Raw genomic sequence first — 14667 nt, 5'->3', positions numbered from 1 at the left:
TATAGACATCTTTATAATCTTAAAACTGGAAGGTTTCTGCCTTTTTCTGTCTCACGGCTTCTTCCTCTTACATGGAGGTATGATTGGCTATTTTTCTATTATACCTGACTTGTGTTCGAGAAATGTTGCTAGGGGTTGTAGTGCCACTAGCCTGTTTAATAGCACCTGAGACTTTGGGCACCACGATGAAAACTTAAACTTGACTTTCCAAAGTTAGAAAATGCTACGTCTATATGTTTGGGGGAGGGTGTTGGAAACCCTGGGTAAGGAAAGTGAGAGCACTTTCCCTTACTCAGTATACTTCCTTCTTCAGCAAATATTTCTTGAGTACCCACTCAGTGCCAGGCACTGTCCTAGTTGTTTGAGATGCACAGAGAGGACAGCAGAAGACAACGCCAGCCCTCCAGGAGCTTACAGTCCAGCTAGGGGGGTTCCCGGGCCTGGGTCCTTCCTGCCTCAACATGCCCTCCTGCACCAGGTGTCACCACATGGAGCACGATGCACACCCCGCACTTACTTAGCATGGTAGCCTCTTCAGTTTCCCTTCACAGAAACTTTAAAGTGGTGTTTGAAAGGACAGTGCTAGGAAATTGTCGGGCTAAGGATCTGTTGGAGGGGCATGACGTGGCCAATGATTGTTTTCTTCTGTTATTGAGTTTATTGATGATGTCATACAATTTTTATAATAGATTTTTAAAGTTAAATAACAGCCGGCAGAAAAGAAGAACCAGATAAATACTAATAGACCTTTGTCTACTAGGAAAATGAAAGAAGGCCCAACTGTCAGAGCATAAGGATTGGGTCACATATGGGGTCACCAAAGGATCCTGCCTTGTACTTCTGTGGTTCGTAATCTGACTCTGCCTCAGAATCATTGGCCAAGCTTTGAAAATGCAGATTGCCAGGCCCTCGCATTAGAAATCTCTGGAATCTTAGGACTTGGTTTTCTATAGAAAGGGGCCCATGGATGCCAGATACCCTTTATACAGAGTTCTTTCCAGAAGTACCAGAGAGGAGAACTTTTAAAGAAAATGTATGTATGAGTCATAGGTTGAATATTATTTTAGCTTTTGAATTAGTTTACCTTTTAGCAATGATGACAGAAACCATGTTCATAAAAGTGCCTTTTAGCAGCCCCCTAAGTGTGTCATTCCCCTTATTCTGCCCACTACCCAGCTAGTTAATTATACAAAAATCAGCATTCTCCCCTACACAGTCAGCATACATAATTTCTTGTCTATTGCAAATCAACACCTGGATAACGGCAAGATAGAATTCTAAGTAAAATAACTTATCTCTGCTCCTGGGCCCTGAAATTCCCCCCACAATCTGTTCTTACATTGGACAACCTAACAGACAATAGAGCTCTCTCAGCAATGGATAGACTGATGTTGGCTAGGCTGGGGGATGAGGGTGGGGGGAAACCTCTTTGAGATTTTCTTATCATCAAGATGGATGGCCTAGTAATTCAGAGAGATATGCAGAAGGAGGGAGGATGTCTCAGTTTGGGTACTGAGTTAATAATTCATAAGGTGATCTCCCTATAGCCTTCAGGAAGGAACATCCTGTTCCTAATTGCACCCTTATTCCCAGGCAACCAAAAAAAAAAAAAAAGGTTACCAAACAGCTGGGACCATCACTTCTAATGCAGTATGACTTTGTTATGGTTAGCTTTGGGCCACTGGTGCTTAATGTGAAATATATTATTTGGGGAGGAGGAATGCAGTAAATATTTATTGAAAGACTGCCACGTGCCGGGGAGTGTGCTAAGAGCAAAATGTGTATTGTCTCATGTATTCTTCTAACTGTCCTACAGACAGAGGAGTACAAATAAGTATAGTTTTGTACAGATGGAGAATCTAACACTCAAAAGTTAAACGCCTTTCCCGGAATCGCACACACAGGTGGTCACAGAGCTACTGCCGCGCCTTCTGACCACAGCGTTAGGCAACCGCGCCCCTCACTGGCAGCATGGCCTTGTACCACTGACCCTACTTCCTCTGAATGGGATGCAGTCTTTGCCTTCAAGGTTGTTCTGACTTTTCAATAAGACAGTATGTGGAAATGGGACAGACATCCTTGTTTTCAGATATCATCCAGCTTTTTCTTCCTCCTTCCTCATTCTAGCCTCCCTGTTACAGACTGAATGTTTGTGTCTCTTCCCCCCACACCCTCTAAAATTCATGTATTGAAGCTCTACCTGCCAATGTGATGGTATTGGAAGTGGAGCCTTTGGGAGGTAATTAGGGTTAGATGAGGTCATGAGGGTGGGGCCCCCTTGGTGGGATTAGTGCCCTTATAAGAAGAGGAAGAGAGATCAGAGCTCTCTCACATGCTTTCTCTCCACTAAGTGAGGATACAGCAAGAGGGCAGCCATCTGCAAGCCAGAAAGAGGGACCTTACCCAGAAGCAAATCTGCCAGCACCTTGATCTTGGACTTCACAGGCTCCAGAACTATGAAAAATCTGTGCCTGTCATTTAAGCCACCCAGTGTGTGGTATTTTGTTACAACAGCCTCAGCTAAGACACTTCCTTAGATGTTTAAGTATCTAAAAAACAGGAGCGAATACTCAGCTTGATACAAGAAATACCTTGATGTTGACCTCTACTAGACAGGAAAATACTGTAACTGTCAAAAGTTAAAAGAATTAAAAGGATCCACGGCCAGACTGCCCACATTAGAAAAAACAATCTTGGCTGTTGTGTGGGTTTCTGTGGCCATGCTCATTATCTGGGATGAGTGGGGGAGGTAAAGAGAGAACAGTCTTGGGTGTGAAATCTCTTTTGTTTGGCCATTAGCCATCTTTAGTGAACAGCCTGGAGTGGGAGACTGATTACAACTCCAGTCGATTCTGTGGGCTCTCTGCCTCAGTGTCATGAAAAATGCTAATTGCCTGCTTCTTTGGGCTCCTGACTTCTGACAGAGGGGCTTGTTTTTGTTGAAGTTTCTGCAAGGTCACTCCCAGTGTGGGACCTCCACGCTGGCAGTGCCTTCTGCTCCAAGACAAGGACGTGGTGTTCTTCCTGACAGCATCCTTGAGGCCTTTTCAAAATGGGGGGTTTACTCGGTGCCCTGGGGACTGTCTCCATTTAAATTCAGAGTCATTTCCCGGGTTATGAGATGAGCAGGTTGTGATGAGGCTGAGAAACGCTCTTCCCTAACGGCATGAAGTGCAGTCAACAGTGAACTAACTGCAGGTGTGACATTTACTTTATCCCATTAGGACTTTGATTCCTTGAAGACTTAGTGAATCACGCTCATGGAATGGATTTGAGATAAAGTCTGTACAGAAGGGGTTTGTAGTGACCCTGTATACTTTCCCAGTGTGGTCCAGACTCTGGGAGTCCACTAGCCTCTTTTGAATAAATAAATAAATGCATTCATGTATTGAATTGTTCAATACAGTTGGGAACTGTGGGTCCACTCTATGCCAAGCACCATGCTAGGTTCAGAGAACACAGATGAATCAATCCCTGCCCCCACCCTCAGGGAGCTAACATGTAGAGGAGACAGGCATGAAGACAAAGTCAGTGAGGTGCCCTGGTGCTGTGATAGATGCTATGAGTGAATTGAGTGAAATGTGTCTATTTGTTAGGCAAATGCCAGGCTCCGGGGATACCTTGGCTAACAAATCTAACACAGTCCAGGCCTTTCTGGAGCTTACAGAGGAATGAGAAGGAGGAATTTAAACGGATTATTACAAATGAGATTAATTTGTTGCAAGAAGGCAGGGGGATTATCAGGAGAATACTATGGACACATCTCAGAGGGGACGTCCCAGGTAGATCTCTGAGATAGAGAAACCTGGACACATGGCATTGTGCTGAGACCTCAGGTGTCGAAGGGGAGGGGTGACGGGGATGGGGGAGGATAGGGAAGGGTGGTGGCTTCAAGGCCCAATGAACAGCAGGTGTAAAACTGCAGAGCACAGTGTGCTCAGAGCATGGCTTGTTGGAGGATCTGGATGAAGACCACCGTGGCGGGAATGTGAAAAGTAAAAGGGAGGGTGGTCCAAAATGAGGTTGATGAGTTAAACAGGGCCCATATTTATGGGGGCCTTGCAGGATATTTAAGGAGGTTCATTTTAGTTATGCAGAAATATATCTATTTTAGAGCTGTATGCTCAAAAATCTTCTACTGATAGAGATGTGATTTAAAAAGAAAGAAAAATGCCCTGGAGACCTGCTTCTATGGACTCGGGCAGACCTGGGGTTAAATCCTGGCCCTAGTACTTACCGAGGTGAATCAATTTAAACAACATGACCTCTCTGAATTTCTGGCTCTGGATCTAAAATATGTGGATAGGACCCACATACGATTGCATTAACAGTAAACTGAGCTCTACAAAGCACAGCATACAGTCTGGCCATGGTTAGAGTCTCTGAATATTAGTTTTAAATGTCATCCTAGACGGTTAGCTCTCAGAGATCTCTGGAGAACATTTTCTCTCTATGAATGCTCATTGGTACATGGGGAGACTGAGCCTCCAAGAGGATAAACGACTTCCACATAATCACATAGGTGAAGGTATAGGAACAGAGACCACACTTGAATCCAGGCCTCCTTACTTCCCAGCCAGCTACTGCTTTTCTTCCATGGGGTGTGGTTTCCAGGCATAAACCCTGTATCTTCCTCCTTTGGAATTCCAATCAGTGGTATATTGAAAATTCAATTCTCAGATTACTTGGAGAGTTTTGGATTAAGATTCTTGACAAAGCATCCCTTATAGTGATTGTTCATCACTGTTGTTTATTTATGGAACCTAGTAAAGCCAGTGAACCAGGGCAGAAATCTTCAAACCATTCCGCTTAGGCTCCTTTCCTCTGATGTGAGTAGGAAAGCACTAATAAGGTGGTGCCCCTCAGGCCCTCCCTGTCTCCCAGACATGTACACCCAGCCAGCCACAAATGCACCTGAACAGTGTTTCTCCCACTTAAGGAGATCCCTTGGAAACATTTAAAAAGAAAGTCTTGGGCTTTTAAGAAAACTCTATGAAAATACCTTTGCTGCATAATGTCTTTTTTTTTGTTTTTTTTTGCCGTACGCGGGCCTCTCACTGTTGTGGCCTCTCCTGTTGAGGAGCACAGGCTCCGGACGCGCAGGCTCAGCGGCCATGGCTCACGGGCCCAGCCGCTCCGCGGCATGTGGGATCTTCCCGGACCGGGGCACGAACCCGTGTCCCCTGCATCAGCAGGCGGACTCTCAGCCACTGCGCCACCAAGGAAGCCCCCATAATGTCTTTTATTATTACTGATTTTTATCCTTTGTGAACTGGTAACATGTTTAAAATATTATTATCAATTTGAAAACCCCAAATCAAAACTTTGTTTTGAAATTCTCATTCTGAGGACCCAGTTTGAGAAATAGCACCTCCAAAGAAATTTTCTACATAAAAAGGTTGCTGTTCGACCACTTGCTGTTCCTGGTGAGCTTCCAGAATTACGAATGTCTGAATCAACTCAGTCCACTGTGTCCCTCCCACTAGGCTCAGAATCTCAATAGGTAGGATTTAGGAATGTGGTTTTTTGTGTCTGTATGGTGTGTGTGTGTGTGTGTGTGTGTGTGTGTGTGTGTGTGTGTGTGTTTTAAACAGGTGATTCTTCATTAAACTAGAATTAGAAAATGACTGCAATAATCTATTGACTTTTCCACTAGAATGTAAGCTCCATGAGTAGAGGGATATTTATATATTTTGTCACTGCTGTATCTTTAGCACCTTAGAACTTATAGTGAGCACTCACACTCTCTCTCTCTCTCTCTCTCTATATATATATATATATATAAGTGAATGATAAATCAACAAATAATCAATCAATGAGAGCTTTATACTTCCCCAAATGTTGCTACACTGTTGTTTTAATCTAATCCTCACAACAGACCATAACATAAATAGCTCCTGTGGCCTAAAGAACAAAGCCCAAAAGCTTTAGCTTGGCTTCCAAAGCCCTTCATGATTAGACCCCTCCAGCCTTTGTCAGCATCACTCAGGCCATGTGTTTGAACACAGTACTTTGCAAACACATTGATTGTCTCAGGCTTACCCCAAATCAATCTAATCAAAATCTGTGGAGTGATATTTATAAAAGCTGCCTAGATGATTCTAAAACATAGTTAGGGTTGAGAAACGCTCGATCTAACCTAATTACTCACTGTCTCTGAATATTACCGTAATCTTTGTTCCTCTAGAAAGCAGCTTCCTTACTTCTCTACCTGTTGAATCCCTGCTTTTTCACCAGCCTCCCTCAAACGGCATCTCAACTCTGCAGCTGTTGCTAATCCTCTCCTCACCAGACAAAAACAATTCCTCCTCCCCTCAGCTCTATATGACATTCACAGTCCTGGTCATATTTTGTAAAGCTATGTGTGTCTCCTTCTGAATTGTGGCTTCCAGACAGGAGAAGAGGCACTTTTCACTACCTAGGTACCACAGAAAGCTAGCACAGTGCCTTGCACAAAGATCACTCTGAGGCAGTGCAGTGTAAAGATGGTGATAATAGAATTAGGGTGACCACACAATTCACCATCCAAACTGGGACACGTTTGAGAGTAATGAGGGGTGCTAGTAATAATAGCGTCAGGACAAAAGGTATAAACAGGGACTGTCCCAGACAAACTGGAAGTATGAGCACCTAGATAACAATGGCCAACATTGACTAGCTCTTACTGTTTGCCTGTCACTCTCCTACGTGCTGTCTGTGTGTCATTTCTTTGACCTAAACAATGACCCAATGTGGGAGCAACTGTTCTTATCTGCACTGAACAGAGAAAGATGCCGTGGAAGACATGTAAAGGAACTTACCTAAGGCAACACAATTAGGGGAGGGGTGGGAGAGGTGGGACTTGAACTCAGGTCCTCTGAACCCAGAGCTCATGCCACCCAGTGGAGGAGCTCAGGCCTCAGAGTACGACAGGATGAAGCTCTGTTCACAGCTCAGCTTGAAATAACTTTAGTTACCTCTCTGGCTTTAGTGTCTTCATCCATAGAATGATGGCAGTGCCTCCTTCCAGTAACCCTGGAGGATTAAATGGGACATGGTATGAGAAGATCAGGCACGGTGTGTGTGCTTGTGATGTACTTGTCTTAAGAGAAAGCTATCTGCCAGTTTACCGTAGGCTCCATCAGACATCTATTCATATAGCTGTGACACAAAGCGAGAAGTAGTAAGTGCTGTGACAGGTCACAGGAGACCCCATAGCCTAATGGGTAAAAGCATGACATTTTGCTTGAGACCTGGGTTCAAATTCAGGCTGTCATATTTGAATAGACATTTCGCCAAAGAAGATAAGCACATGGGCACTGAGCACATGAAAAGATGCTCTGTATCATTAGTCCTGAGGGAAATGCAAAATGCAACCATGAGGAGATTTCACTAAACACCTACTAGGATGGCTAAAGTTAAAAAAAAAAAAAAAGACAATAAGAGATGTAGCAAGAACAGCTGGTGGAGAAACTGGAACCCTCATACTTTGCTTGTGGGATTCTAAACTGATAGAGCCACTTTAGAAAAACAGCTTGACAGTTCTTCAGAAAGTTAAACAGAGTTACCATTATGACCCAGATATTTCTCTCCTAGGTGTAATCCTAAGAGAATTGAAGAAATATGGCTATGTAAAAACTGGTACAGAAATGTTCATTGTAGCACTATTCTTAATAGCAAAGAAATAGAAACTGTTTAAATGTCCATCAGCTGTTGTGGTATATCCATACAATGGAATATTATCCAGAAAGAAAAAGACAAAGTACTGATACATGCTCTTAAATGGAATGATCTTGAAAATGTGATGCTAAGTGAAGGAAGCCAGTCACAAAGGACCACATATTGTATGATCCCATTTATATGAAATGTAGTTTGCCTCCAGAACAAGCAAGTCTATAGAGACAGAAAGTAGATTAGTGGTTGCCTAGGGCTGGTGGGCTTGGGGAAGATGGGGAATAACTGCTAATGTGTACAGGGTTTCTTTCTGGGTTGATGAAAATGTTATGAAATTAGCTAGCAGTGATGGTTGTATAACTCTATGAATGTACTAAAACCACTGAATTGTACCCTTTAAAAGAGTGAATTGAATGGTATGGGAATTAAATCTCACTAAAGCTGTTATCTAAAAAAATTCAGGCGATGCCCTTGGCTTTGGGCATTGGTGTCATCTTCTATAAAATAGGGCTCATGACAGAGACTAACTCAAAGAGCAGATGTGAGGATTAAATAAGAGATTGCATGTAAAACTCTTGGCACAATGACTGGTATCGTAAATGCTCGATAATAGATGATTTTCCTTAAATACATGACCTTTCTCCTGTCCATCCTGAAGCAGAGGGTCAGTGGTGCTTTCAGCAAAATAAGCTGGGGGATTCATGATAACTTAGGGTGCATGAAGATTGACACTCTCCCTCACACTCTCAAGTCGTATGTGCCTCTGAAGGAACAGTGTTATGGCTCTGATCTCTGTTATTTATTTCTTAACTTATATATTTGAGACCTTGCTCAAGATGTGCTCATGAAAAATTACCCTTTTAATGGTGGAGCATTTAATGAGAAACCGGATTATCTACTGCATAAGTGCCCTTCATACAAATTAGCTTGGCCCTGGGTCCTAATCTAAATTGGACTCTCTACTTTCCTCTAAATGACCTAATATTTTCTTATTAATCTCTGCCCTCGTTCACCTGATCTGGCTCTGCTTCCTCTTACGAAGCATGCTCCTCAACAGAGCTCTGTGCCCTGACAAATGTTTCTTAAGGCTGTCTTTGTATCTGACTTACGGACATTTTTCGGACATGACCTGGAGGCTGGAAGCTGTTTCTTCCATTTTCAAGCCATCTCTCCAATGGAGTTTTAATGCTGCCAGTGTATTAAATATCAACAGATTTGGGCCAGGTGAGTTTTGGTAGAAGTTTAGATGGGGCTTCACAGGGAAGTTAGATAGATGAGAAGCAGTTAATCATCGTGGTTAAGAGAACAGGCTTGAAGACACAGAACACAAGCAAACCATAAGCCTGGGCGTTGGCATCAGGGAGATCTGGGTTCAGGTCCCACTCTGTGAGTTTGGACAAATTACTTGGCCTCTCAAACCTTCAATATAGATCCTTGTCTATAAAACCTAAGTAATAGTACCTACCTCTAGGATTATTTCCAGGGCTAAACAAGTTGGTGCATATAATGAGCTTTGTACAGGACATGATAAATCCTATCTGACATTGTTATTATACTTTGGAGGAAGTTCCAAATAGTGAAAGGGATGCTATTAGTGACTGAAATAGTGTCAGGAATTGAAGAGGCAGAGATGATATTTGCGATAGAATAAGGTAGAGTAAGATAACCTTCCCAAGAAATAGATCAAACCATAGGCCACTCCTACCAAATATTGCATAATAATGCAGGGAGAGGTGACCTGTGGTGCCCACAGCTAGACGTCTGTATGTATAGGGTATATCAGGGCAAATGTTCTTCTCTTTGTTGTTAGCCTTAGTCTCTGACATCTGCCCTCACTGATCCCGGAGACTTAATTTTTACATTGATTACACATTCAGATGAATCATCCATGTGTTATATTTGCTTTATGGAAAGTAATTCAAGAAGTTTAATATGCTAAAAGTCAGCAAGGATGCGGTAGAAAAAATACCAAATGGGATTTGGGGATGACAGTTCCAGGCCTAACTATGCAGACGTCCTTCTTTTGTGTTTTCCTGCTCTCGGCATTGTATCTTCTATGTGCTTCTTTTACTGAGCTGATAACAGGGGCAACAACTACCATTTATAGAAAACTTACCATGTGAATCCATGCTTTGCACATACTATCTTATTTAAGTTACTATTCATAATAACTCCTAAAGTAGATATTTAATCTTCATTCAACAGTTAAGGAAACAGAGGCTTGGAAGATAGTTTAGTTGGCTTACAAGTGAGAGAGCCCTGATTTGAAATGAGGATGTCTGGCTCTAAAGCTTATACCTTCTTACACATCTAGCATAATGCATTACACATTTTTGTTTGCAGTCATCAAAAACTTGAGCCTCTAGGGGCATAGACTTTGTCTCATTCATCTGTTGCCAGTGAGTAATAGCATCTGGCACAGAAGCGATGTTCAGTAAGGGATGAATGAATAAATGAATGAAATGCAAGCCATGTTTCGTCAATAGAAAAGCATTATATGATGGTTAGCTATTGCTGTTTTTTTTTTTTTCTATTTTAAGTGTGTCCTCAAATAATTCTCAACCCCACATAATGGAAAGGCCTCAGTTTGTCCATCATGTGGAGAGAAGAAATGGGCTGAATTATCTCCAGTGTCCTCAGGTCTAAGTGTCAGAGTGAGGAAAGAAGGAATGATAGAGGAGGTATCAGAAGTTGAAGTTAATGATATTCCAGGAGGTGAATATCAGAAGCCTAGGGCATTCCAGGTTTTAAGAACCACATGAGCAATGCCCCAACCTGTGACTCCTTTGATGGGAGTTTGCCGAAGTTAGAGATTTGAATTCCTATGTATTCTTTTTTTTTTCGGACTATGTGAACGTGGACAAGCTACTTGAACTCTGTGACCTTCATCTTTGTCATCTGGGAAATGGATATGGTTGAGTCGTTGTGAAGAGGGGGTAAAGTTTATAAAACATCTCACAAGAAAGATGTGCTCAGTTCACAGTAACTTTATTGTCTTCATTTTATGTGGATGTGTTTGAACTTCTGGTTGATGTGTCTCAGCAAAATATTATGCTAATAATTATTGAGAAAGCTGTTACGAGGTGTGGGCGCACCGTACCAAGGAGTATGGAAGCCTCTTTCTGTACATGCATGAGTTAGCAGAAGAGACATTGTAAAATCATTTTTCAATAATTGCCCCTGAGTCACTGCTTGATACAAAGCAATTACTCTGGAGTCTCACTATAAAACAGCCCATGGAATTGGGTGTAAGGAGGGTCTTGGACCCGGGCCAAAGTCATATTAAATGCTGGAAATGCCGGAGAGGCTCAGGGCTAATACTATTCTAACAAGAATGTCAGACATAGACTCCTAGTGGGTGATGATCGTTTGTTGATGACCTAGTGTGTATCAAAATCCATATTGAGTACTTTATACGTGTCATCATGTTTATTTATCTTATTTTAACCCTTTGGGATTGGTTATTTTTAACTCTTTTTTTTTTTTTCTGCCTGAGAAAATAGAGTCTCAGAGAGAGTTGTATAATTTGCCTGAGGATTTAAAAGGATAGAGCCAGAATTTGCATACAGGAGTCTTACCATTCTTTTGTCTATGGTCTAATGATTTGACTTGCATAGGATGTAGGTGAACCAGAGAACCAATCTCGGAGCTGCGGATATTTAAAGCCAATGGGGCCTGAACATCTACATATCTGAATCCTGCATTTCTCTCTTTTTAGGTCAGGATCGCAGTGAAGCCACTTTGATAAAGAGGTTTAAAGGTGAAGGGGTCCGGTACAAGGCCAAACTGATCGGGATTGATGAGGTTTCCGCAGCTCGGGGAGACAAGTTATGCCAAGACTCCATGATGAAACTCAAGGTACTGCACAAGCATTTTAATTTAAATAGTGTGGGTTTGATATGACTGAGAGGAAGAAATGATTACAGTCATTCTGGTAAACATATTTTTTTATTCATATACTGGTATATTACTTGGTACACTGATGACTCACTGCATTTATTTATTGGGAGGACATGTCAATCATTTAACAAATGTTTGTTGAGCATCTCCTATGTGGAGGTATTTTGCTAGCCCCTGGTGTACAGTTTTTGAGCATACCACATTTTATTCAATTGTATCTTCACTGTTCAATGCCTGCAAAAATAAAAGTACAAAAAATCATCAAATTGTGCTGTCACTCAGATTTTATAAATTTTCTACTTTATTTTTAAATAAATTTTATATATTTTACCATATCATGAATATGGTAAAAGATGATATATTAATACAAAAGCTGATTTTATTCATTCTTGAAATTTCTATTAATGTCCCCCAAATACTTTAAAGGGAAAATGTTACAAAAAGTGATATGTAACTAGATATTGACATTTGGTGGTATCACAAAGAGATTGATGAGTTTAAATGCTTTAAAGAAGGTTTTTCATTGAGAAAACTAAGAAAGAAATTGAGAAAAATTTTAATATGCAAAATAAGAAAATTATGTTATTAAATAGCCTTTAAAAACATACAAAATTGAACATTGTTTGTTCCCAGATTCTGGTCTCCATGTAGTCTATGTCTCTTTTTTTAAAAAGTAATATAAAGTATTAGAAAAACAGATGATTTAGCAAGAAGTTTACAAGCTATCTTATGCGTTTAAGACCTATAATTTAATTATTTTCCTAATTATAGAATTCAAAAAATGCTCATTGTAAAAATTTTGAAAGTACAGAAAAGTATCAGGGATAATTAAACTTATCCACAATCCCACCACAAAAAGAAAAATCAGTATCAGCATTTTTGTGTGTAACTAACACTCTCTCTTTGTATTTTTATATACATTTGTGTATATATATGTGAATCGTACACATATATGTAGTGTAATTGGAATTACTATTTATAGTTTCATATCTTGTTTTCTTTCTCCCTAATAATATAACATGAGCATTTTTTCATATCTTCTAATAGTCCCTGAGGATACAACTTGGTCAATGTAATTTTTTTTAATGTAAGAAAAAGGGAAGAAAAGAAAAGGAAAGAAAAAAGAAAAGAAGGCTGGCCAAGTGCCTACTAATATTAAATGAGACAATATCTCTAAGATACCCTCTACATTGCCTTTTCTTTGATAGATGCTTAATAAAGCACAGGTATTAGTTTTTTTTATACTGTACACATTTTCTCAACAGTTTAACATGTATATCAGATGCTAAGACTCCCTGTAGTATAGCTGTAGGAATCATTCTTTTTAAAAACTCTTAATTTTCTAAACTGTGTATCATTACTTTCTTTTTTTTTTTTTTAGCTGTTACACAGCAAACTTTATTTTAATAGTTATGAATCTACTACAAGGCATACTAGAAAAAGGTATAAAAGACAGTAAAATCATGAGTTCACAGATTGTCTCCTTGGAAGAGGTTAATGTACCCTTTAATAAAAAATAATTAAGCGGGACTTCCCTGGTGGTGCAGTGGATAAGACTCCACGCTCCCAATGCAGGGGGCCCGGGTTTGATCCCTGGTCAGGGAACTAGATCCCACGTGCATGCCACAACTGAGAGTTCGCATGCCGCAACTAAGACTTGATGCAACCAAATAAATAAATATTTAAAAATAATAATAATAATAATTAAGCAATGTTATAAGATTTTAGGACAGTCCAGTAATGAGCCCCCTTCTTCTGCCAAGTTCAAGTCTGAGTGATAAATACACAAAGGAGTCCAACAGGAAGAATTCTAAATTCCAGCTTCATGACTGATAAATGCTGGTCTGGAGGATGTGACGTAGACACACAGCCACAGGGCATCCTTGAAAGAGACAGGCCACTCCACTTGGTTTGTGGGGTAGTTGGATAACTGCGGCGCTCCATGTTCACCCACCCTGACCCCTGCTCTGCCCCAGAGCAGGACTGTGATTCACGCATGAGATCAGACCAGAACGCATCCTCTCTACCAGAGGGTAGATTGCAGAGAGAGAACCCAGAAAGACTAAGCCAAGGAGACCCTAGTCAAGAATGGGGATAAAGGCCTGGATCTTGATTCTTGCTGAAGTTGCTCCTTACTGAGTATGAGGCCAGGCAAATGGAGATTTGCTTTTGACAAATATTAATTGAAAGACATCAAGAAACTCTCCAGTGGCCTGGTTCTCACCCAGAGCCACAAGTCTGCTGTGAGCAAGAAGGAGGCTGGTGCATCTTCCCCCAGCATCCTGGTAGATAGCGTTCACCAGGCATGGGTCACAGAGCACCTCACTGACAGCTGCCTTCATAGAAGCATGGAGGTCTCAGCGTATGTGAGACAGGAGTTGGCCTGTGTGCCCTGAAGTTCTCCCTCAGGATTAACACTGGGCCAGGCTAGCTGTACCAGGCCTGGCCAGGATTGCCGACCTTGCGTGTGGGGGTGGGGTGGGGGGAGGGGGGTGTTACCTGCAGTGAAGTACCCCATCTGTCACCCCTTATAACTGTGAGGTCCCCAAAGCCCTGGAGAGTTGGTCCAACCATAACACGCTCCTGTCAAATGCTCTGAACTTGTTGATGGTTCTTGGTTCCCAGACAATTGTCTTTCATTATTTGCAAGTTGCAGAGAAGAATGTTGACATTTCTGCTCCCTGTAGTGTTTCTTTAAGAAACACAGAAACATAAACGATAGATTCTCCATTTGGCCACTTGCCCAGGAAGGAAAGACAAAGAAGTACAAAATGCCTGTTAGCCTTGCAAAAGGCCCACTTGTTCATGTCAGGCCATAGGAGAAAAAAAATTTTTTTAATCTGTTTTTCTTTGCTAGGCTTTCTGAAGCTGGTGCCTCTTCCTGTTTTAGAGAGTTTTCTCTTGGATTATAGAGATTTAAGAGGGGATTCATAATGTGAGTATGAGTGAGCCATTGCCTGTCCACCAGCGAAGGCTCCTTGTCATTGTATCTTAATTTAGTCAACAACGCACTTTTACATATATTATCTCTTTCGCTCTTATGAGGTATCTATTAGCCTCCCTGTTTTGTAAATAAGAAATCTGAGGCTCACGGAAGTTGTAGGATTTGCCCCA

The 14667-nt window shown here is 41.3% G+C and overlaps 1 protein-coding gene across 5 annotated transcripts in view; it reads left to right on the top strand.

Moving 5' to 3' along the window:
* The window catches only part of DAB1 (DAB adaptor protein 1), a gene marked incomplete at both ends in the record, with an annotated part of 285045 nt that overhangs the window by 128462 nt on the left and 141916 nt on the right, over window positions 1-14667 (top strand). For all 5 annotated transcript variants that reach the window (XM_079698048.1, XM_079698050.1, XM_079698047.1 and 2 more), the window contains one exon: window positions 11372-11511. In XM_079698048.1, coding sequence (XP_079554174.1) covers window positions 11372-11511 — 140 coding nt within the window. The remainder of the gene's footprint in view (window positions 1-11371; window positions 11512-14667) is intronic.

This window comes from Hyperoodon ampullatus, assembly GCF_949752795.1.
Source record: "Hyperoodon ampullatus genome assembly, chromosome: 2".
In the NCBI taxonomy this organism is placed as follows: Eukaryota; Metazoa; Chordata; class Mammalia; order Artiodactyla; family Ziphiidae; genus Hyperoodon; species Hyperoodon ampullatus.
Note: the sequence above shows the minus strand (reverse complement) of the source record. Positions and strands in the feature narration are given on the sequence as shown.